Source organism: Adiantum capillus-veneris, chromosome 15 (genome assembly GCF_014529385.1).
Source record: "Adiantum capillus-veneris isolate H3 chromosome 15, ASM1452938v2, whole genome shotgun sequence".
NCBI lineage: Eukaryota > Viridiplantae > Streptophyta > Polypodiopsida > Polypodiales > Pteridaceae > Adiantum > Adiantum capillus-veneris.
The window spans coordinates 58,811,509-58,837,302 of record NC_140945.1 but is presented as its reverse complement, the minus strand read 5'-3'; the positions used below and the strand labels follow the sequence as shown (position 1 = coordinate 58,837,302).

Below are 25,794 nucleotides of genomic sequence, written 5' to 3'. Positions count from 1 at the left end.
TGGAAAGCATGTGAAACCGGATGCTCTAGGAAATCGCCCATTAAGTATGGCTAACCCATCTGTAGTCGTCATCTCCGTGAGGTATCTCCCATACTCCTACTTTCTGTCATGTGAGCATCTGTCAAGTCCCAACTCACCCACATCCAGCTCTCTAAGCATCTCATTTGAAGTGTCGTAGAAGACTGAGAGTTTCCCGTTCGGGCATTGAAGTCCCCTAGGAGGATGATATCACCATCCCTAGAAAACTCCCATATATCATCATCTAGTATAGAGAAAGGCGACTGTCCTTTGGATGCAGCATATAGTGACGTATTGGGGGGAAGTAACATATGGCAATGTATAGAAATCGGCATGTGTCAGCTCTCAGCCTCACCCACATGTATCTAGCATGATCATCCTTCCGTACAATATGTAGTAGTGGCTGTAACTCCTTCCTAAATAGCACTGCTACTCCTCCTGAACCTTTACTCCCATGCTCAGATCTCGTGACTGTCCTGTGGGTTGTCTCCCATCTGTATCTCACCACATGTGGCATAAGTTGTCCAGGGGTTTGATGAGTCTCTGAGAAGAAAACAATGTCTCGATCTCTGAAGCTGTCCTCAAAGGCACCTACATCAAGTCGAAGAGACCCATTACAGTTCCATGTTGCTAATGTAAGTTTGGTCCCATAGGTCCCAAACCGTCATTTGGAGGGTTGGTCCAAAATGATGACCTTCCCTCCCCTGTAGAAAGATAACTTTCCTTCCTTCCTAGCTGCCAAGATGTGTGGCATACATTCCCGCATGTGTATTAGATGGCTTGGTTCAAGGTCATCCCCTAGAAAGATACCTGTCCCTTTGAGGGTTTTCCTCATCATAATGAACTCTCTCCTAGCCTTAAACGTAAGATTAGAGCAACCTCTTTCGAGGTACCTTCATTTTTGGCATTGGCACTTCTTTTCCCAACTCTCCAAGCACCTGTATGCTTAGGGTTGGTGATAGCCATGAGTCTGCATAACACCTGGGTATATTCTTCTACATTTTTACTTTGCTTGAGGCTTGTCACCCTCACATGCAGTGCCCTAACTCTCCGTCTCTGTTCCTCTTCAAGGGTGGTGTTAATCAATGATGTCGGTGAGGCGGTTGGCAGCTGATATATCTCCTTCTTAACCACCTGTATCCATTGGTCGGTTTCCTCCATCTGTTTCTGTGTCTTTTTAATCATTTCCACAGAAGTAATGGTCCCTGTTGACTTTTCCCCCTCTTCAACTTGGAGTTATTGCATCTCCTCTTTAATTTTAGAGATCTCCTCTACTATGTTGGGACGTATTTCCCCTTCTTCAAGCTTTGAAAACCGATGCACCTCTGTGATTTTACTTTCCAATTTTGCTATGGTCTCATCATGCATAGACCCCAAAGTTGTACATTTCCCCATTTCCAGTTTCAGTCCTGCTATAATGTCATCATGCTTCTCGACCTCCGACCTCAATGTTTTACATTTCTCCACTTCAATTTTCAATTCTGCAATGTCATCCTACTTTCCAACATCTGATAAAATCAACCCCAACTTGCTACATTCATCCATCTTAGTTTTCAAGTCATGAATAATTGTGTCATGCGTTTCCGTCTTTGACCTCAGTATGTTACATTCCAACTCTAGTTTCCTTATTTTTTCAAGGAGTTGCCGGTTTATTGTATTTACTGTGTTATCTGTATCTTTCTTTATTTTGTTCACTGCCGTATTGATGATGTTTTCCACTTGAATTCTATCCATTGGACTAAGCTTTTGGTCACTGTGCAGAAAAATTGCAAGTTCCTGCGCAGACCAGTGAGAGGGACCACCTGCTCAGACAGCCAGTCATGCTGCTCGCCCCGCTTGTTCACTTGTCTACTCGTGCGCCAGATTGTCACTACTGCTGCGTACGACCCTTGGTTGCTGTCATGTATCTGCCCGCACAATTATTTGCTGCATTAGCGTTTAACAGCAGGCGTACATGAGCAGGTGCAGGTGGGCAGGGCGCTGGTGACTAGGTACAAGTGAGTAGCAGAGGGCGAACGTGAGAGTGTGTAGAGGGCGAGCAGGTAGCAGCACTTAGCGAACAAGCAGGGCCAGCAGGAAAACTCTGTTTCGAACTATTGCTGGTGTGCATGACCTGCTGCTGCTAGAGGATCTGCTGCGTTGCGTGACCTGCTAAAGAGCTGTGCGTCAGAGCCCTTTGCTGCCGCTGTGCGACCTGTTGCTACTGCGATGGCGAGTTTCAGGAGAGCGAGAATAACTGCTGCGGTCGCGTTTGCTTCTGCTGTGGCCAGAGAGAGAAATGAAATGAAATGTTATATTAACGTCTTGAGAAGGCCAGAATGACCTATGAGACCAGAAAGTTACAATGTGGTGGATCTGATACAAAGTCAGAATAACAAAAAAGACGAGAGAGAGAGAGAGAGAGAGAGAGAGAGAGAGAGAGAGAGAGAGAGAGAGAGAGAGAGAGAGAGAGAGAGAGAGAGAGAGAGAGAGAGATGATGAAATGAAATGTTATATTAACGTCTTCAAAAGGCCAAAATGACCTATGAGACCAAAGCGTTACAATGTGGTGAATCGGATACAAAGTCTGAGTAACAAAATGAAATGACAAAATGATAAAATAAAAGTACTAAGGGATCCTAAATTGGTAGCTGTGAACTAAGCAGTTAGCTGGGATAGCTAAATCACAAGTCACAAGAAATCCAGCATCGATCGCTGGCGGATCTCATCAATCTCCTCCATGGACAGTAGTCTGACCGGGCGTCGTGCATGTCGGGCCAAAGTGATCCGAATCCTCTGATGTAGCCTGTGTCGATGCTGTGTAGTCCTCCGCAGTTGTGGGCGTCTGGATCTCCTTTAGCTCAGTCGCTCGATTGATCAATGTGTCTCTGGCGTGACGCGACAAGATCTGCTGTGATAGTAACTCCTCTGGGTGTCCAGTGTCTGCTCTAAAGAAGTCTGCGATGTGTCTCTGAGACTGGCTAGCCTCTCCTCTCATCATGCTCTCTCTCTGTGTCTGCGCAACTCGAGCAGGAACAAACCCTGGCATCTCTGATCCTCGTGCCTCATGACTTTGGAGAGTGGTCCAAAGCCCTCTCTGAACAAGCAGTGGAAGCGGCCTCGTATCTTGTCGTAGACGGGGCAGTGGCATGTGTAGTGTAACTCTATCTCAGGCTCCATGTCACACAGGGTGCATGTTGAAACCGGCCCGTGGGGCGGTAGGCATTGGCTTTCACCCGAAATTCTTTACTTTAGACACACACACAGAGCACTTTGCAAAGAGAACCTGCGACGGGAATTAACACTTGAATACACACACGGCTCGGAAGCTAGAATGCCCCGAGCAGACGCCGACAACCTGTAGGCCCCAAAATTGGCGCCCCTTTCGGTATTTCTTTATTCTTTGAGAGGGTAAATTTACAAAGTAGAGTCCTAGGAATCCTTTACCTGTATCTAGCTAGATACCACTTGATTTGGCCAAATTTCGGTAGCATAACAACCCCAAAACTTGCGCAAAACCAATTCCCTTGCTGGAACTCACTTCCACTGGCATAAACCCTCTGATTCCTGCCCAAAAACAGTAAATTCAGCTCGCTGTATTTATTGGTTTTTGCCCTGTTTTCAGCCCCAAACAGTTCCCTAGTTGTCCTCTGCCAGTGGGGCACGATTCCCAAAGGTTCTGGCGTCCGTATGGCTGAAAAACAGTCAATTTCCTGCGCATATACAACGCTGAATTTGCACCCATACGGTGAGGTTATGACCCTCACTGGTGCCTGCTTTAGAGTAGCAGCTAGCTACCCCTGTTCCTGCTCAAGGAGGCTCTTGCCTAAGCACAAAAGCATGAACCCACACAACTATACATCAGTCAAATGAAGAGCCTTCTTGTGGGGCATCACATAACTGCACGTAGGGGAGAGAGAACAGTGTGTAGCGTGTAGGGCATCACTCCTAGCACCACAGTGTACATGGGAGGGAAAGAAAGCACTCCATAGTTGTTAACCTGTGATGACAAGTTCTCAATGAAGCATCCTCCCAGCAAAAATCGAGCGCCCCCTCTGCTGCCCTTGACTTGTAATGCATCTGTGAACAAATAAATGTAAAAAGGGGAAGATTTCCATGGCTGCCAAAAACCTGCGTATCGCTGAAAACGCAGCAAAACAGCCGTGTAAACACGCATCTGATGCCTTCCAATGCTGAAAATGAACTCCTTGGACCTAGGTGAAGTCATGGGAAGCTAAAAAATGGAGAGAAATGGCTGAAAATCAGCGTTATCAATCTCCAAAACTGCTCCGAAGAGTCAGTTACGAGTTCTGTTCTCCTAGACTTGGTAAATTGACCAAAAAGTGCCACTTTGCACTCATACATGCAATTTCCCCGCATTGGGCTTCCTGCTTAAAAATCTCTCAACTGGTGCATCAGTTGACTTTGCAGCAGAGTAATAAAATGCTCCCCTGGTCATAACGAAGGTAATGACGTGAACACATTTCACGGCCCAAATTAGCAGTTCCCTAATTTTTAGGAGATGTTTCCGTTGGGCTCCCACTGGTCATCTGACCATCTATCCTCATTGGGACCGCATCCAAAAGTGCAATGTGACCCAACTGTCGAATACTTTCGGTTGGTGACCCAACCTTGACTTTATGCCTTTATTGAGTTCACTTCCTAGTATCCACCTGTTGAATGCTTTCTGTTGGTGACCCAACCTTGACTTTATGCCTTTATTGAGTTCACTTCCTAGTATCCACCAACTTGCTAAGTGCGACGGAGGGACCTACATGATCTTGAACTGAGCCTAGACCTCCTTTTACTTTTCGAGTTCCAATGCCGACCAACTTCCCGTCTGCGGGTGAAACTACCGTTCACATTGGCCATACAATGTCCGACCATTTGCAATTTCAAAAAGAGGGTCTCAAAAATTAAACAAAAATCATTGGAAAGAAACCAACAACTAAGGTTAGCAGTTGCCACGTCCTCGTGAAGCACTTCATGATTGGGGAAACGACGCAATGTGGATACATACTTCTGGCTTCCCGATGGAACCCATTCTCTTAGAAGGAGGTATGGATCCCATGGTGTAGCAAGTTTCTTTGTCAATGGAAACCAACCCTGAACAAGAACAACCTACTACACCTGAAGGGTCAGACGAAGATCTGCTGGAGTGGTTGGAGGCTACCAAATCTATGCCTTGTTATGGAGTCTCTATTCACTCTTTGCTTGAAGGTACACCCTCTTCAAATGTTTCCATAGTCACTAAACCAAATGAGCCAGCTCAAAAGTTGAAGGTCACAGAAGCTACTCCTGATGCGCTCTTGGTGAAAGCCTTTGAATTTGGTGAGCCTATGAAGAAGCATAGAAGCGGGAAGAAATCTCCTCTACAGGAGTTCACCACCCCTCAAACATCAACCCCTTTGGTGTCTGCGCCTCCGACCAGAACAAAGCTCTCCTCTGCGTCTAGCAAACTCCCTTCACAGAACCCGTCCTGCTTGTTGAATTCCAAGATCACGATAGCTATTTTGTTCATGATAGCTGTCTGCTCCGTACTTGCCCCTATCTACCCCTATCCCCTAGACCCTACACACAATCAGAATGCCCACATCCTTAGGGTTCACACCAGTTGTGGCAATAAGGGGACTGCTGCATACCAACTCACGTCCTGTAGAACCAGCTCAACCCTTTGCCTACTCACCCCCTACCCCCTACTCATCCCTTGTCCTACCCACCCCCTCCCTTGCCCTCGACCCTACCCTCCCCCTCACACCCCCTCGCCCTAGTCCCCCTCACCAGCCCTCGCCCCTAGTCCCTCCCCTTCGCCCCCCTCACCTCGCCACCACCCTCCCCCTCACACCCCCTCGCCTCCCTACCCACCCCTCGCCCTAATGACTCCCCCTCACCAGTCCTCGTCCCTAGTCCCCCTCACCACCCCTCGCCCCTACCCCCTCGCCCTAGTCCCCCTCACCACCCCTCGCCCCTAGTCCCTCCCCCTCACCAGCCCTCACCCTTTCCCTCCCCCTACTTGCCCCTACCCACTCCCTCCCTTTGCCCTCGCCCATACCTACACCCCCTACTACCCAACCCTTGCCCCTACCTTCTCCCATCTCGCCCCTATCTTCTCCCAACTCGCCCCTACCCACCCCTCACACACTCTCGCCCCTACCCACCCCCTACTCGCCCCAACCACCCCCTCTCTTGCCCTCGCCCTTGCCCTCCCCCTACTCGCCCCTACCCACCCCTCTCTTGCCCTCGCCCCTACCCACCCCCTACCTACCCCTCGCCCTCACCATATCTAGGCCTCGCCCTCGCCCTCACCCTATCTAGGCCTCGCCCTCGCCCTACCTACCTAGGCCTCGCCCTCGCCCTCCCCCTACCTAGACCTCGCCCCCTACCTACTCCTCGCCCTCACCCTATCTCGCCCTCGCCGTGGCCCTACCTACCTAAGCCTCGCCCCCTACCTACTACCTACCCACCCCTCGGCTTTCAAGCATTCACCTGGTTGCCATCCCGTTGTTGTTAATGCTTTTCGTTCTGCCATCACGATGGAGCTTAATCTTATTTGCAGTGTTACTCCACCTTATGGTCATCCCTCTTTTCGAGAACAGTGTTATGCAGAAAGTGTTGCAAGGTTCATTTGCAAGCATGGACCGGGTCATTTTCCTCTCACTATGGTTATCAAAGATAAAGATGTGCTGGATCCAAACCGAGCATATCTCTTTGTAGTGGAGCCTCATTCTGTTTTGCCAATTGGGATTCTTGGACTATGCAATCATACTAGGTTTTCGCCTATTCAAAGGCTTAAGGCGTTTGCAAGCAAAGCAGTGTTTTTAACCCCACTTTTGAGGCATGTAAGGTCATGGAGTGGGCCTCACACTTGCTTCACGAAAGACGTACAGATGCGGTACCTATTGGTTTTCTTTCAAGTTTTTTCAGTATTTCCTCTCACCGAGACGGTGAGGGGTCTTGTGGCGGGCAATTTGTAGCAGGCTACAATGTCACTTTCAGAGGACACAAGTTATAGTTAGCCGAGGCTGGTTCACACCAGACTGGACGAGCTCTCTTGGCTGGGCAGTGACACGTGGCAGGGGATACGGACGGTGGTCTAGTGGACATCGTGGCCAGTGGCCAGGTCATCACCACTCAGTTATCAGTTGGGGATAGATTTAGATGGCTGACATTTATGAGCCGTTGGTGGCTCTTTATGATTATACATATGGGTAGCAGCTGTTGGGTCATCGGATCATCTTCTAGATATATGGTCAACGTAGTCCTGGGCTGGAGCTGAGTGTACTGCCACGCTAGAGTCTGTATCAGTTCTTTGAGATAGTCGAGTCATTTGTTGTGGTCTACTGTTGTTGTTGTGTCTCTGTGAGCTCAGTTGTCGTCTATTGTTTCTTGTTTTCAGTCTGTTTTGAGTGAGATTTTCACACACATTGCACTGAGGAGCACCCACTGTAGAGAGCACGACACACTATCTGCGCTACAAGTGCTGGGCCCGTGAGGGTGGACGATGCTGCCGAGCCCCAGGTAATAAACTGTCTAGCTATACCTAGTGAGGGGAACAAAGTTCAAATGAAGGACCTGCAAACATATCTGCTGTGCTTGGGGCAGTCCCATAGGCAATGCCGCTTTGTCTCTCTATGGTGACCACATGCTATGCACGCTGGAAGGTGGCCACTGCTGACTGCTCCAACGAGCTGCCGACTGCTGCGGCCTTGTGAGCAACCAGCCACTGGAACATCGTGGCTCTCCTGGGCTGTCGGCTGTCCCATAGGTGTGCCCAAAAATCTGTCAAGAACTCAAGTGAGAGGCCCTCCCTCTGCCAATGGTCGACTGTTGCTGGAGAAATCTCACGTCGAGCAGTCAGGATGTAATGGCCCAGGCACGCTGTGTACCGAAAAAAGGGAATCCCAGGATGGTTTATGGCAGTGAAGGGATCTCGCCAACACCACTCTCAAGGATCCCAGTGAACACGGGCTAGGGGGCAGCGGCTCTCTCAAGCCCACAGTCTCCAGCCTCTTGTCTCTAAGATGGCTGGGTCCGGTTCTAGCACGCACGATCTTGTACTAATGCCCAACACTCTATCCGTTGGAAGCAGCACTCTAAGATCTCTGGTGGCTCTGAGAGGACATAATGCAATCTACCCTCGCTCTGAACCTCGAAATGAAATGGAATGTTATATTAAACGTCTTCAAAACGCCAAAATGACCTATGAGACCAAACCGATACAATCTTGGTGGATCTAAATACAATGTCTGGGTACAAAATAACATAAAGTAAAATAAAAGCTAAAATGAACATCAATGTCCGAGGATGATGTTGGGCACTGTCCAAGGATGTACTGCATCTATCGCTGAAGAGCATCATGTCACGAGTCTGTGGCACATCGTCAATGGACCTTTGTAAATAGTCGTACTGGACGTCTCTCATGTCGTGCTAGAATAGTCGTCTCCCATGTCGTGCTAGAATTGTCCTGGTCCTGTGATGGAGCTTCCGCCGATGTCGTGGTGGTCCTCGTAGACTTGGGCGTCCAACTCTCCCAAGCTTAATGCCTCTGTTAGTCAATATACCTCTGGTATAGGTGGACTCTGAAGTCTACTATGAAGCTTGCTCATTTGACTACCGAGTCTTTGCTCTAAAGAAGTTAGTGATCTCCCTCTGTGAATGTCTCCCACTGTGTAATCTCCTCAAGAGACTCTCTCTGTGTTTGCGCAGCTCTAGCAAAAACAACCCGAGGCATCTTTTTTTTTTTTTCCGAGAAAAAGATCCTTCCTTTAGTTATTGAAAACTGCCCATAGGGCTACATCCACCTCTGCGAGAGAGGGCTACAACAAGCATGATGGGGAGACTCTCCCAATGAAAAAACAGCATATATACAATGAGGCCAAATCAAGAGATGGGAGGAGGGAAGAGCCACACAGGTGGATAGTAGTGCCATTTGAGCACCCCCTGGACTATAGTGTAGAAAGGCCCGGGGCGCCAGAGTCGAAGGTAAGCCTTGCGGCGCTCCCGCATGCGGTCGGAGCTGCCCTGTAGTCCCTCAAGCTGTCCTCTGAGAGTATGGATCAGCTCTAGGCAAAAGTCACGAACAGTCTCTCCTGATGGCACAGGGCGAGCCTCAAAGATGCGGAAACAGCGGCCCCGCCAGATGAACCAAAGAGCTAGGCCGCTGATGAGCTCCCAACACTCCTCTCTCTCACTGCACCACACCTGTGGAGTAAGCTCTGTAGCAGGCTGGAGTGTAGGTCGCCCCCCCTGCATCACTATCATCCTGCTGGTGGAAGATAGCTCAAACTGAAGTGCCGGGCCCGTGAGGGTGGACCAAGCCGCTGCCCCCCAAGTGTACTGTCGAGCCGTGGAGAGGGCAGGCATCAGCCGAAGAACTCGTAGCCACACCTGCTGGGCCGAGGGACAGTCCCAAAGACAGTGACGCTGACTCTCCACCAACTGGTCACAGGCTGCACATGCGGCCGAGAGACCACTATGCACAAGCCAGCTCCCTACTGCTATGGCTCTGTGTGCAACCAACCACTGAAACAAAGTGGCGTGCCTCGGCTGTCTGGAGTCCCACAGCCTCTGCCAAAAAGCTGCCAAGAACTTGACTGTGAGGCCCTCCTCCTGCCAATGACGTGCTGCAGCGGGGCGGGCCTCTCTCTGTGCTGCAAGTATATGACGTCCAAGCCGAACAGTGTACTGAAAGAAGGGGACTCCTGGGCGGTCTGCAGAAGAGAAGGGGTCCCTCCATAGCCACTCACCAGGATCCCACTGTACTCGTGCCAGTGGACAACACTCCCAAGCCCATAGCCTCCATTGTCCAGTCTCAAGAGCTGCTGGGTCAGGGTCTATGACGCAAGTCCTCCCACAGATGCCCACAACTCGGATCCTCTGGAAACAGCACTCTGCTACCTGCGGGGCCTCTACTGCAACTCGTTGTAATCGTCCCCCACCCTGAAGCTCGAAGAACAGGGGTGGGACAGTCTCTGAGCAAGCCGTGATTGAAATGAGAACCTCCAATCGTGTGAAGGCTCCCATCCACCGGGGTGCTACTGGCTCGAGAGGCGTGAGCCACTCAGCTGGAACTGACTCTGAGATGTCCTGACACATGCTCTGCACCCCTCTCATGCCCTGTAGCTGAACAGCCTGCACCTCCTCTGACAAACCTGTGAACTCTAGCCAGTCACCTAGAGAGCGCGCTAGACCTGCTGCCATGGGACCCCAGGAAACATGAGGCCGACTCCCAACCAAGTGGCCTCTCTGAGTGCTAACCATGGGGTTCCAGACGAGGGGCTGCTGTAGGCGCTCCTCTGTACACGTCGGTTGTCTCTGCTCTAGGCCACGCCGTAAGAGTTCCCAAGATCAAAGCAAACTCACAGCGAATCGGTCCTCCAGTCTCCTGCTCAAACCAACTCGGCGCAACTCTGTAAAGATCCATCTAGTCGAAGGTTGCCAAGGGCCTCTTGACTGAGGCACCCTAGCACGAAGCCTCTGCAGCAAGAACTCCTTTCAGGGCTCCTCGCCTGGAAGAAGTCCTCTGACGACAAACTTCCCAAGAAGGGCTCTGCTCTGCTGTGCAGGATCAATGATCCCAAGCCCTCCCTGAGAACAAGGAAGTGTGATGACCGACCAAGCCACCTTGGCTCGGGCAATTTGAGTGTCGCGACTTGACCAAAGGAAGTTCCTGATCAGCCTCTCTACCTGGCTGATACAAGAACTCGAGAAGATCGAGCAAGAAGTGATGTACCACATAGTCGCCAACAACACCTGGTTGGCAACTACTACTCTACCAGCCAACGAAAGTCGTGCTGAGCTCCAATGTAACAGCTTTCTCCTGATGGACAGGAGAAGAGGAGCAATCTGCTGCTCGGGGGACAAGTCCAGACCAACCTGACAGCCCAAGTACCGAACTGCGGTCCCTAGAGGAATCCACCTGAAACCCTCTCCTGGCATCCAATATGGCACAGGAGCACTGCCAACCGAGAAAGCCACTGTCTTTCTCCAGTTGATCAATGCGCCCGATGCACAGCAGAAGGTCTCCAAAGCCTGCTCACATCTATGTAGATTGGCCTCCTGGCCCTCTAAGTACAAGGCTGAGTCGTCGGCAAACTCACCGTCCAGAAGCTCATCTCCCCGTATAGGGAGTGCTAAGCCCCTCAGACCAACCTGCTGTGACACCAAAAATCTGCTCATCGCCTCCGCATAGAACAGAAAGAGAAAGGGGGCAAGAGGAAAACCCTGTCTGACCGATCGTGTGAGCATGAAGCGCTCACCTCTACCTCCTGCCAAAAGCACCTGACTGTGAGCCTGTCTGTACAAAGCTGACACCCCTCTGATCCAAGTATCTGAGAAGCCCATCCTGCGGAGCGTGCCCTCTAGAAAGTCCCAGTCGACTCTGTCGTATGCCTTCTCAAAATCGAGAAGAAGAATCACAAGGTCCTCCCCACGGAGCCGTGCCAGGGCACAAGCCTCCCAGAAAGTGAAGATGTTGTCAAGGATACTGCGTTCCTTGACAAAACCTGTCTGAGTCCCATGTATAAGGCTCTCCAAAAGTGGTTGAATCCTCAAACTCAGAGCCTTGGCAAGAATTTTGTAGGCTGAGTTGAGGATGGTGATGGGGCGCCACTGTCGAATCTCATCCAAGGAGCCACCCTCCTTTGGAATAAGGTAAATCAGGCCCTCACTCATGCTATCCGGCATCACTCCTGTGTGCAGAATGTACTGAAAGGCACTACAAAGATCTGGGCCAAGCAGGTCCCAGTACTCCAAAAAGAAGCTAGGAGTCAGCCCATCCTCACAAGGACAGCTACCACGAGGGAGGGCCCTAAGAGCCGTGTGCAGCTCCTCAAGCTGAAGAGGAATCTCTAGCCTCTGGCGCATCTCCTCAGTCACAAGACAAGGCATCTGTGCCCAAAGCTGCTCCTTGCATGCATCCTGTCGCTCTGACTGGGGCTCAGCCGACAGTAACTCACGGTAAAAGTCAGTAGCAACTGCACGCATATCCTTGGGCTCACAAACAACTGACCCATCGGGTCTCCTCAACTGATTGACCTTGGCATGTGAGTGCCGAGGTCCCATTGTCTCAAAAAAAGCACCTGTAACTCTGTCACCCACCTGAGTCCACTGAGATGCCTGTCGGTGGAAGGCAAACTCATGACGCCTCTCCTCTGTGCAAGCAAGCTCCTGTCGAGCCTGCTGTAACTGCTCCTCCAACCATGGACTGTCTGGATGGTGCTCCTGCATCCTCTGTAGTGAAGCAATGCCTCGTTTGAGACGCTGCTCCTCCTCTCTCGCTGCAGCCCGTCGAGCCAGAGACTCCTGGAGAAAAAAGTGGCTTAGCTGAGGTAGGCCTAAGGCCACTCTGTCTGCAAGAAGAGCCTGGCTGTCCAAGCCCTCTGTCCAGAGAGCCTCTACCCTCTCTCTGAGTGCTGAGTCCAACAAGACCCGCTCTGGGATGCGAAGCATCGTGCTCCCACTCCTCTACCTGTCTGCCACTGTGAGGATCACTTGTGCATGGTCCGAGAAGGATGTCCCTGCCAGGATGCCCACTGATCCCCCCAGGTTACTGAAGTGGTCACTAGTGTAGAAGCGATCTATCCGCGATAGATTCACTCCTCCCACTCTGCGGTCCGATCTAGAGAAGGCAAGACTCTCTGGAGGCCTCACAAAGCTAGAGTGCTGCCATGTATCCGAGATCCTAAAAGTCACACACAACCTCTCCCAAGCTGCTAACTCGACTCCATGCACAGTAGCATAGCTGCCTCCGATCCTGTCAGAAGGGTCCTCCAACATGTTGAAGTCCCCTCCTACACACCAATGGTCAACCTGTGGTAAAGACTCAACAATCTGTGACCAAAACTCTGCACGAGCACTCGCCACATTGGGCGCATAGATGTTCAGGAAGCCCACAAGGCCACCCTGAACCTGCATAGTAATCCACTGAGCCCTGCCTGGCACAATAATCCCTCTGCCCACAATGGCCTGCTGCAATGAGTCCGCAATAGTCATACATACCCCTCCCTGGATGCCTCCAGGTCCAAAAGCAGCTGACCAACAGGTATAATAACGTCCACGCAAAATCTGACCACATCGCCGAATGCGGTTCTCAGACAAATGGTGCTCCTGAAGCATAAGGAGATCAATCTCTCCTCCCACAAGGCAACGCTGAAGCTCCTGACGCAATCGGCCCCACTGTCGCTGAAACTGGGGCCCACCTAGTCCCTGCACGTTCCACGAGACGATCCTCATGGAGAGCGAGAGAGAACAGATGCTGCCGCAGCAGCAAGACGGGCTATCTTCGAGGCTGGCTTGGATGGGGAGTAATCCGTATCCGAGCGTCCTCTAGATAGGCGAGACTGCAGTGAGTGCCTGGCCCAAGCCCAAGCAGAGCAAGCCGTGCGTAAAGCAACCTCCTCTGTCCAGGAGTTCTCATGAATGTATACATAGCAAGGCAAACACTGCGTATCAGCAAAAAAGTACACCACAATGTGCCTACATCCTGTTGAGTCTGGGGGTGTCACCGCAAACTTGGCGAGTGGCCACAAAAGTCTGCAGCAAATCTGTAACTCCAAGTTCTCCCATGTGGTGAGAGAGCTCGAGAACCTGTGTATGCAACCATCCCACCACTGAGTCGAGGGACCACTCTGTCTTGGTCCTACCACAGAGGGGGAAGGAGAAACCAACTGCTGAGTCCAAGGCCTCTGTCCCCCTAGCGGCGAGGAACAAAGCATGGACCCTGAAGCAGGCTGCCTCGTGGTCTGCTGCGGGATCGCCGAGAAAGCGAGTGAACCCGTAATCAAAGAAATCCCAGCGGCGTCGGAGGTCAATGCTCGTCAGACCCCGAGGGATAGCTGCAAGGGAAGATGTCTGAATCTGCAGAGGGGGCCACAAGAAGGGCTGACCCTCTCTCGCTAGGCGACTCGTGGCAAAGGCGCTGCCAAGAGATCTCCTAGCCGCCGGCGAGGGACCAGTCTCCTGAGTCGACTGTGGTACTGAAGCAGGAGGAGGGGGAGAAGGAGCTGGGGGGGGGGGGCGGAGGAGAAGAGAAGCGGGGTGGGGCGACAGAGACACGGGGGCGAGGTGGGGAGTGGACGGGAGCAGAGGGCGGGGGGGGGGGGGGGGGATGAGGAGGAGGAGGGGAACTCTTAAGGTGGGGCGGCTGGTGAGGGTGAAGCGGAGGTGGAGGCTGGTGTAGGGAGCTCCTCCTGCTCAAGAGGACCAAAGCGGTTCCCCGTGGAAACCCACTGCTGCTGAGTAGGCACCTGAGGGCCACTCTGAGTGCCAGGCTGTCGCTGTGGCCCCTGGCGTCGACGGCCACGGGCCTGTTGCCACCCCTCCTCCGCTGGAGCCCCAAGCTCAGAGGGTGGCTCTGAATCTGTGCGTTGTGCCGCTGGCTGTGGTTGCGGCCCAGCCTTGGCAAGCTGGGGCTGAGGCTAAGGTGTAGGTCGTGGCCTCCTCCGTGGATAGGCCTTCGCTAGGTGGCCCATCTGTCTGCAAATGAAGCACTGGTTCGGGAGACCCGAGTACTCCACACTCTGTCTAAACCAACCCCCACTCACCCGAGGCAGAAGAATGACCTTCGGGAGCGTGTGGGTATCTTTGACCAAAACTCGAACTGAAGGGATGCCAGCCGCCTTGGCAGCTACTGATGCTGCTGTACGAGGTGTCTCCAGGACGGTCCCGATGGCGGAGCCAATCCTGGAGAGAAGTGGAAGGTACTCCCTCCGTAAACCCGGAAAGCAGACTGAGATGGGGATGTCTGCCTCCTCTACTAGCACATTCGAAGTCGGGTCAAAACCATGTCGCCATTGTCGAAAGTGGGCGCGTGATGCTCGGATGGCCAGTGGACTCATAGCTATGACCTTGGAGGCCATTTCGGAAGTCTCGAACTCGATCTGGTAGTACCCCCGTTCGAGAATCTGGACATCCAAGATCTTGCCCACCTCTGCGAGAAGGCGGGCCTGGAGAAGGTCTCGCAGCTCTCCTCTGCTAGGTCGGGTGCCGAGAACCTTGCAGATGACCGAAATCGCCTGCAAACGCTCTACCTCTGCGGCAAGGCTCGCTTGCTCTGTCGGCGAAAGAGCAAGTCGAATGGTGGGCTCAGCGGGGTCGGGCGAGGGGGCTTCAGGCGAGTCCCTCTGTGGCGGAGCGTGAGCCTCCATTTGTGTCTGTTTCTGCGGAGAAGAGGCGAAAAATTGAAGACGAAGGGGGAAGCTCCTGCTGGACCAAACACGCCAAGGTAATTGGCAAGGCTCGACAAGCAGGAAAGGCGAGACGAAGGGCCAAAAAAAAAAAACAAAAACTGCGGGTAGGTGGGCGAAAGGATGGCGGACGGACAGGGCAACGACGGGGGTGGGGGTGACTGGGCGGGCAGGCTGAGCGAGCAGCGGAGGGAGGACAGGGCGCAGGGGGTGCGTATGTGAGTGTGCAGGCGACGGGGAGGGGCAGCGGGCTGGATTGAGTGCAGCGGGGCCGGCCAGGGGCTTGCGCGCAGGAGGTTACGGAGGGCTGGGGTGGGGGGCAGCGAAGGGGAGGAGGGGGGGAAGCAGCGATGGCGAGGGGGAGGGAGCGGGCAGCAACAGCGAGCTCAGACCACAACCGAGCTGACCACTACTTATCTAACCCGAGGCATCTTTGATCTTGATATCTCATGACTTTAGCCAGTGTGGTCCAAAGCCCTCTCCTCTCTGAATAGACAATGAAAGCTGCCTCGTATCTCATAGTATGCAGGTCAATGATATATGTGATGTAACTCTGTCTCTGGCTCTATATGACACAACTAGCAAATCCTGGCCTCTGCTGGTATTCTCCTGAATCTGCCAGTCTCAATCTCTAGCTGATGCGATGATGTGCTTATCTGACAAATAGCACATCGTATCCCATGGGATAAATGAGTGTCCATATAGGCAGGCCTGATCACATATCCATCCTCTGTTAGCTGGAGAAGATGCTCTCTGTCTTTGTGCCAAGCTCTAGTGTCGCCTCTGTCCAAGTCCTGGTGTCTAGCTGAATCAAATCCTGTCTAATGAGGTAGTAGTCTCGGTCCGTGTGAGGGACAAGGAGGGTGCACCTGTGAGTACTGGAAGGGGGGTAGTCTGCCCATACTAAATCCATGTAGCTGAATCCATGATGTCATCTGTGCATACCAACAAGATGTGTCTCCCTATGAGGCAAGCTGTTGAGAAGACTCCAAAGCTAGGCAAGCATATCTATTGTATGGAAAAGCTATCTATGGACAGTTACCTTAGATGTGGCAAATTGTTACCTTGCGATTCTCAACATTTGGGAAACTGGGATAGGCCAGCAGTATATTCTAGCAGTGGTGTATGCATTTTGTGGGACCCCATTGGTGACATTGTGTACGCGACCATGGTACATTGGTGCATGATAGAGCGATGTGGATTACTCTAGAGATTGACGACTCTTTGGTAGGTGTCATGTGTATCCATCTTCATTATTTTTCTTGCCTGCCTGGAAATTACATTTTTCACTAAGAAAAGTTAAAACGTAGAAGGTTTAGAAACCACCTTCCAACAAAGAAGGTCTTTGCTCTTGGAAATCGCTTAAGGTTTTTGAAGTCTGGCGAGGCCATGGAGTTCATCAAGGCATCAAGAGGATCGACGCCATTGTCCTTTATTGTAAATGTTGTTACAACAGTGCATTCCAGCAGTGCCCCTATCAATAGTGAAATTAGTGAATTCAGAGTAGCTCAATATTATCAGCAGTGATTCTGTAGCAGAGAATTTATGTAGCAGAGTACTCTTATACTTGAGCAGTAGATTTGACTTTTGTTACAGTCTCAGAAAAAAGCTATCGCCACTTTCGTGTACTTGTATTGGGTGCTTTTATGCATGCTTGTTTCTATCGTGCTTGGTTGCGTGCTTTTCTTCATGTTTGATTCAGATTTTTTTTGGCATGGTAGCTCGCAAAGCGGTGCCTCTCCCCGGTCCGGCCGGGCCCGCTCATCATATCTTCTGCTTGTTTCATACCCCGATCCACTGATGCTTTAATTGCATTCTCAGCCGCAGCTTGCGCAGCAAATGGCGTGCTTTTGCGTGTTCCCTTAAATCCATAGGCACCGGTGGAAGACCAAATAATTACCTGTCCCCGGACGTCTGTGACGGTAATGATAGTGTTATTGAAACTCGCATGTATATGAATGACTCCCTTTTGAGTTCCGTGTTTTCCCCCACGTGAACGAATTTTTCTCGATTTATTTGACATAATTGATTGATCATTTTTATTGGGAAGCTTTGTTTAATTAATATTCTTTTTCAAATATAAATATTTATTATCCTTGTTTCTGTTTATGCTTTGAGTTGCAACAAATTACCAGTAAACCTTAGCCACATATAAACGTGGATGCATGTAGTTTCTTTATTTTATTTAATTCTATTAGGTAATCAAGGTATAAAGCCCTTGAAATTCAATGCCGTTTTGTAACTGCTTGGGAAAGATGATTCTTAAACCCATTGGGATCAGACTACCCAAACAGCTTCAACAAACACAATGATCGACAGATAGCTTCTCTTGGTTCACATGGAGTATTTCTCTTTTGCATATTGAAGGCATTATTTTTTGTTGGTGTCCATGGCTGATTTTGTGATCCACGAACTTTCTATGTTGTTTTGATTCAAAAGATTAATGCCCAGGACTATGTTCTGGACATTGCAATAGTTAGGATGAGGATCTTCTAGTTGGTTTTCTTGTCAGCTTCTGAGCTTAACAGAATGGCACAAGTTGGATTTATATTTTTTTCTGGCTGAGTGGTACAAGCTAACACTTTGCAGATGCATGGAAATTTGCTCTTGTAAGTTGAGTTAGCGCAAGTGCCTGGTGTCCCTTGTAAACAATTATCAAGTCTTTGAGCTGCTCTTTTATATTTATTGTTCGCATTCAAACCTATCCAAAGTTAACTTTCTGTTCAATGGCAGAGTCTAGGACTTGGTACCTTATCGGATACTGAAGTAGATCAACATAATACTAGCCATGTCCCTAGCTATCTCTCAGAGAGGCAATGGGAAGTACAAGGAGGAGGATTTTCTCAAATGCCTTTTCCTGGAGTCAGACCTCATCCACGTGCGGCTTTGCAAGCAGCAATGTTTCACAATGGGCAGCAACCGGTAGCAGCATCTCAGGCAAATTTATTTCCAGGGTACAGGTTACCGCATGTTCCTCTTCCTATAAGGGGACCTCTTCAACCATATCCCTATCGTGAAGCTAGCCATGCATTTTTTCCTCCACCTCCACCCTGGCATCTGATGCCTCCAAATGTGCAACAAGGGATTTCCCAAGGGTTTGTTCCGGGATATTCTCAGCATCACATGGCTCAGCAGTATGCAGCAATGCCAGTAGTTCCTGAGGCTCTCCTGCAACGACAATTTGGCCACCCCAGGGTCCCTTTGGTCCATGCTCAACAAGGGTTGCTAAATCCCATACTGTCAGCTCATCCATTTTTGGCTAGTGAATTTCTCGATGAACGTGATAATGCAAGGGATCTTCGCTATGAATTCGAGCAGCGAGAGCGCCATACTGTGCGCCAACAGGGCAGGCATGGCTCACCCAACTATTTTAGGAATTCTTCTCAGCAACAATTTAGATCAAAATACATGAGCTCGGAAGAAATTGAGAGCATTGCAAAAATACAACGTGCTGCAACTCAGAGCAGTGATCCTTATGTTGGTGATTATTACCATCAAGCTGTTCAGGCAAAGACTGGTGCTGGGACAGTCAATGGAAAGCATCATTTTGCTCCTAATCAACTTCGGGATTTATCTTTTCAAAGGCGTGCATCAGTATTGCAACCTACATTTGTTCCAGTTGATGGATTAGGGAAAGTGCCGTTTTCTTCTGTTCGAAGTCCGCGACCACTGCTTGAAGTTGATGATTTTGTCTCTCAGACTGGATGTACTTCACTCAAGCGGTCAGAATGCCCATTGGAGCAAGAGCCAATGCTAGCAGCTAGAATAGCTATTGAAGATGGTTTGTGCCGTCTCTTGGATGTGGATGACATTGATAGGTTTTTAAGGGCGACACAGCCTCCTGATGGTGGAGCTGAATTGCAACGGCAAAGACAATTATTGCTGGAAGAACTAGCTGTCTCATTGCAGCTTTTGGAACCCTCAAACACAAAAGGGGAGAGCGGCACAGGTTCAACAGAGAATAATGCGCACTTGGCAGAAACAGATACCAAAGATTTGGTATTTTTGCACATTGTTTCACTCCCAAAAGGGCGCAAACTTCTTTCTCGATACCTCGAGCTTTTCCCGGAAGGTAGTCAGCTAGTTCATAGAGTCTGCTTAATTATTTTCCGTTACCTCCAGTTTTTGTTTGGTGTACATCAAAAGGATTTAGATGCAACAGCAGCGACCTCAAATTTGGCACAAAGGGTAGCTGGCTGTGCAACCCTAATGGATTTGAAAACAGTAAATGCATGTGTAGGAGCTGTTGTGTCATCACCGGAACAGCCTGTTTTTAGACCTTTCAGCAGTGGTTCTGGTGAAGGGGTGAGTCTGATAATGAAGTCCTTGCTTGATAGAGCCACCAATCTTTTGACAGATACTGCCATTGCAATGCCCTTGGAAGATAGAAAATGTTGGCAAGCAACTTTTGACAGCTTTTTTACTGTGCTTTTCAAGTATTGTACAAATACATTTGATAGAATCCTTCACACTACAGCAATGTCATCATCATCATCAGAACGGCCTCTGAATATCAGTGAAGCTGCTGCAGAGAAGATCAGCAAAGAGCTGCCTATAGAGCTTCTTCGAGCTACTCTGCCACATATGAATGAACAGCAAAGAAAAGTGCTTCTGGAGTTCACCCAAAGATCAATAGTTAAAGGGGCAGCTGCAGGACATAAAGATAACGCTCATTGTAACAGTGTGGATGAAGATATCAGCTGATACTCGTGAGAATTGCAGTGTTACGTGACGTATGCCTGTTTTGAAGAGCTCATGTTGCCATGAGGACCGAGCTTGGTGGATGCCGAGACAAGATTGAACACATTGTGATTCTAGTTGACCATTTGCACATATACTGCTGCTCGCTTTTGCTTCATGGCTTTCGGTAGGATTGGTCTGTGTGCACAGTCCGATGCGTCCTGGACAAGTACAATCTTGAAGAGTTATCATTGGGGATGTAATGGGCGGGGCTCCTGTTAAGAGACCAATTTGTACATGTTGCATGGTGTCTGTTAAATGACCATTCCTTGTAACAAGCCAGAAATAAGTTTTGAATAATTGACAGTTTTTCCTTTGTGCAGCTTTATTCTGACATGCTATATGTTTCAGTTGTTAATTTGACTGGACTGTGTTAACTATATGTTCTGTGAATCTACAATTCATCGTGTTGTATCAAGATGAGTCTTCAATTGTGTTATCGACCTTGTCTTCAAATGCAATAGTCATTTTATGCCGATCTAAGGTTAAATAACTGCTCAGTATTGATTTTCTTACACAGCCTTTTTTTACCAGTTTTTTGCCCTAATATTAACCTTGTTATTTATTAGACATCCCATCCATGGCAACATGTGAAAGGTTGCCCTTCTAATTATTGCTCAGTATTTATTTTGCCATCCAGCTTGTCTTCAAATGTACAAGCAAACATTAGTCTATGTAATGCCTTAAGTATGTACTTGTGCATTTGTCATCATTTAAGGGTGAATCTAAGGTTAGATATCTGCTCTTTCCAATAAAGGTTAAAAACATGGAAAATCAATAAAACGGTAAAAGATGTGCCATTTCCTTCACTATCCTGCATGCATTCTACATCTATTGCAACAAGTAGTGATTGGCTGTAGTCTCTGATATGTTTTGTCAATATTATAGAAAACAGTGCGTGAAAAAAGACCTAGGTTGCAATCCCACCTACAAGTTTTGAGATTTAACTCTAAATTTTAAATTGAAAGGTGAGAAAGCCTACAAATATAGAGAAATTTAGTTTAAAAACCTTTTTTAAAATAGTCTATTTATTCTCATATGTAGGTTCTTGGAAAAAAGCTTTTTTTTTTTCAAGCATTGATGTGCAAAGATAATACATCATGCAAATATCAAGAAACGGGCTTGTGTAGCGTCTATTGCTCTCATGCTCCACCCCTCACTTCGGTATAGGGCCTTGAGGCCTCTAGAAAGGCCCTATGTAGTGGAGGTGCTTTTAAGATGTAACTCATAGTTAGTGAAGTGTTGGAGATGCAAGGGAATGCCTTTGGAAATTTGGAAGGCCCTCCAAAGGTGTAGTGGCCCATGTGAAGGTACTCTTGGCATAATGAGTTTGCATTCAAGTAAATAATAAATGGTGCTCTTAAATTGGCTATGTTTTGTTTGAGCAATTCTTGGTGAGCACTTTTCAAAATCTTGTGAAAAATGAAGAATTGTCCCTTGGCGTTGGTGTGTGTGTGTGTGTGTGTGTGTGTGTGTGTGTGTGTGTGTGTGTGTAGCAAAGGAGGCATGTGCATGCCTTACATGTGACGATTTGTGGCCTCAAAGACCAAGATAAGGTGGATGAAGAGGTAAAAGAACTCATTACTATGATGGGGGTTAATGAGCCAACACACATGAGGGCTTGGAGAGTGGGTAATAAGAAAGTGGAATCAAGGGGGAAACCTCAAAGGAAAGGGCACTTATCCTTCATTTCCCCTCCATGGAAGCGAAGTAATTTTAAAGAAGAGACCAACTCTCTTGGAGATGACCTCATGCTCTCGCAGATTGCTCATATGTAGGAGGTAATGCCCCAGGAGTATGCCCCAGAACAATTGGTACAATGAGGAGTGCAGAGACATGAGAGCATGGCTCTAGAGAGAGGTACTCATGGGAGTCATCACCTATTGACAATCACGGATTGCCTTCCGCCGCCTAGTGTGATGGAAGAAGCAGGCTTTCTTGGCTCAATTACAGCATGATCTTAACCAAGTGTTCTTGAGTTGGGACTTGGGAGGCATGGAGACTTTTCCATGAGCACTCACCTCCTCCTGGCATCACTTCTACAGAGGTCTCTGGTCAAATGTGTGACATCTTGGTACACGGCCCCCGGACAACTACCGCTTCCAGACCCCCTAGAGTCATGCCCACGTACTAGTGCTTTCTTTACTGCAGAGATGGTAAGGAAATCGTTCATAGGATCAGGACTGGGAGAGCTTATGATCATGAGGGCTTAGTAGCAGAGCATTTCATATATGCTAGGGATATGCTTGCAGAGTATCTAACGGTGATGTTCGATCGTGCAACGTGTGAGGGTCTATGCGACACTTGGGTTTGTCTACTGTAGTGCCTATCTTCAAGGCAAGGGACCCTATGGAGCCTAAGAACCATCTTACTATGATGATTGGGCACACATTGGTACAACTGTATACATCCATTCTTGAGCAGCAACAGTTGAGCAGAGAGTCAGCATACGAGCAGTGGGACAATCAGGTTTTAGGCGGAGGTTTTCTATGCTTGATCACATTCTGATGCTTAGAGCTGTTATTGAGGAGGGTAGATCACATGGGAGGAGGATTTATTGTCGCTTTTGGATTTTCGCAAAGCATTTGACACAATGCCTAGAGACAAGTTGATGCACAGATTACAGGAAATGGGGAACCCACATAGATGATTTGGGGGATTATGGCACTCTATAGGTTAGTGAGAAGACAAATTTGCACCTCAAAGGGGTTATTTGATGTAGTTCACTCCACTATTGGGGTGAAGCAGGGATGGTAGCTATCTCCGATACTCTTTGGCATGTATGTGGATGAGGTTTCTGATTATATTGAGAAGGGAGGTAGCAACGTTGGCTGGGACATGGATTCCGTTGTTTTATATGCTGATGATATTGTGTTCAGTTCTGATTCCCCAGAGATGTTGTAGGGTCACTCAGATGCTTTACATGCATTGGCCCACTATAGTGGATTCTCTATCAACCTAGGTTATGGTATTTAATACCACACCAGGTGGGTTAGTAGATCAACGCCCACATTTTCTTATGGCCAGGAGTTAGTGGAGTATACAAATGCATACACTTACCTTAGGATAGTCTTTAGTGCGCCAGCGTTTTCATTGAGGAAAGCATCTGAGACTAGATTGACCAGAGCTTATGCTACCCTTGGAAAACTAGAGAGGATGTGTTCATAGGTTCAATTCTAGGAACCTCGAACAAAGCTATGGCTCATTGATACTTTAGGTGACATCAACTATGCTTTATGGAGTCTAGATATGGGGACCTTCGGTGGACCATTACAATAGATCTGGTAGCACTGATGGATGGAGCCGTATGGAGAGGCCTTTGGTTTCTCTAATCTCTCGGATGATTAGAGCTAAGGCTTCGATACCACATGAGATCATCAGAGCAGAGCTGGATACATGTCCACTCTTGGTCGAGGCACTGACCATATCAGTCTCCTTTATGCACGGTTTATAGGACCTCCTTAGACACAAATATGCTCGCTTAGCTCTTGAGTCTTCTTGACAACTAGCACTACATGGGGATACTACTTCCTCGTATGGAAAGATGACATCCTGGTTTTAATTACACGGTTTTAGTATGGATAGATTGCCTTCTTTCTAGTAATACACCCTCTCTGTCTATTACGCACGAGGAGATCACCAGGCTCATCTGTCACGACTTGTCTCAACTTAACACTAGGACTCGAATTCAACCAATACGAGAGTTGGACACAAAGATGGCTTTCTATAGAGAGTATCTTCTCCAACTGAATGGCTTTGTGACTAGACCTAGCTACATGGATACACATTTACCTTGGAGGATACGGTGCGCTATTGGTCAGCTATGCACCTCTTCACACTGGCTTGAGGTTGAGACTGGCAGATTTAGGGTGATATCTGCAAAGGCTAGGATATGCTAGCTATGCCATTTGGAGCATGAGACAAAGCTGCATTATAGATGTCACTATCCGGTGTACGGGAGTGATTTCATTGTCTCTTTAGAGAGGTTTTTCAGGACCATCCAGGGTCATGAGATGTCAAATTCAGAGATGTCTTGAGTTATTTTTACTCAAGCTACACATACACAAAGAGAGACTGTGTTGCAAAGACCGGCAAAGAGACACTCTCAAAGCCAGATTATAGATTTTTTTAGACCACTCAGCAAAGCCCATATATCACCCACACCAAAGGTACATTGATTGACTGGGCTACTGAGCTAGGGAAATCCAGATGCCCGCGATTGGGGGGTACCTCACAGCATCGACGGAGACTACGATAAAGGATACTGATCAGTTTAGCTTGACATGTGAGACACTCACCATGGTGGTGTACATCCTCAATAGCGTCCGATGCTAAATATCCATTGACATTGATGTTCATACACTGAGATTGTACTACCCACTGGTTCACTGTCACACACTCTATAGTGTTGCACAACTCTTAGCTGCTTAGATTCATAACAAGAATCAAGATTGTAACGGTTTGGTCTCATAGGTCATTTTGGCCTTTTCAAGACGTTTACTATAACATTTCATTCCATTTCATCTCTCTCTCTCTCTCTCTCTCATGTATTATTTCTCTTGATCTTGCTTATTTGTATGCTTAGCAATAATCTTGTTTTCAAGTACAATGACCTTCAACATAGTATTGATTCACTAAACATGTAATAAAAAAGCACCGATGTCTTAAAAAGAGCTTATTTTCAATCGCTAATCTTGTCTCTTAAGAATTGTATCAGCTTTGCTTCACTCTTTGCATGCATTGAATTTTTTTTCCACAACTAGATAGTGATCCTATAAAGTAAGACAATACCTTCACTTAAGGTAACCAGCCATGACTATCTATTGTGGGCCCCTATCATAAAATTGGGTAGCTTCTCATTAAGTAGTGCAATAGCATGCAAGGTTTCAAACTACTAGTGTGTTACATATGCATTATGACTCCCTCAACTTGCACTTTGAGGACCCTTTTGGTGATAAGCATTGAAAAGAGTGACTAAAATGATAGCAAGCTTGCATTGATGTCAACTTGATCAATGATGTTGCATATATGTGGTTTCACTCAAAATGCTTTAGCTTTGCATAGAAGTTTAATTGATAATGTCACTTTGGAACTAATTAAAGAAATCTCTCTCTCTCTCTCTATATATATATACATATATACACACACACACACACACACACACACACATATATATATATATATATATATATATATATATATATATATGTATATATATTGCCATAATCCTATATAGCAGATCCCCATCTCTTTGCATAGATTTGCCTATCTAGATTAAGAGATCTATCTCTCCATACTATTGTCTATTCCTTTGAGATGCTCATGCTGATTTGATTATTGAGTCATTATGTAATTTTATGTCACTTGAGTCTTGAAATCTCTTCCTCTAGCACTTTTACCCTTATCTTGGTCTACCAGTCCTCTTACATACATTGTGCATCAATACATTCCTTAGCAACATCCACTCCATGCAATGTCATTCTTGCACAATTGGGTCTCCTTCACTTGGTGGAGAAGCTAGTCCTTGTGTTTGAGGCATCCATCAACATGGAGGCCACTTCCCACCTTCACGATGACATCTTCCAGGAGAAAACAAGCTACATGCAAACCTACATGGATGCATTCTCCTTTGAGTTTTGAAGAAGAAGAGAGATTATGGGTGCCAATTAATCTCATCAATCACACCTTTAGGGAGGACACAAATTTTTTATGCAATTCAACGAGAATCTTGAGAAATCAAGTAGAGACTATAAGGAGGAGGAAAATGGGATGCTCATGGATCTTGACTTGGGAAACATTGGCAACACGTTTCTCATGTCGGACATGACATTGTCTCTAATGGTGGCTCATAAGGCGTTGAGAAAAAGGTGAA

At 48.2% G+C, this 25,794-nt stretch overlaps 1 protein-coding gene across 1 annotated transcript in view; it reads left to right on the top strand.

Annotated features, from left to right (window-relative positions):
- LOC147440740 (protein PAT1 homolog) overlaps nucleotides 1-20,304 on the top strand; it is an 83,909-nt gene extending 63,605 nt beyond the window's left edge. The window contains exon 4 of the mRNA XM_086482573.1: nucleotides 17,916-20,304. Within this exon, the coding sequence (XP_086338699.1) occupies nucleotides 17,916-19,886 (1,971 nt within the window). The 3' untranslated portion in view covers nucleotides 19,887-20,304. The remainder of the gene's footprint in view (nucleotides 1-17,915) is intronic.
- Nucleotides 20,305-25,794: the final 5,490 nt, after the last annotated feature.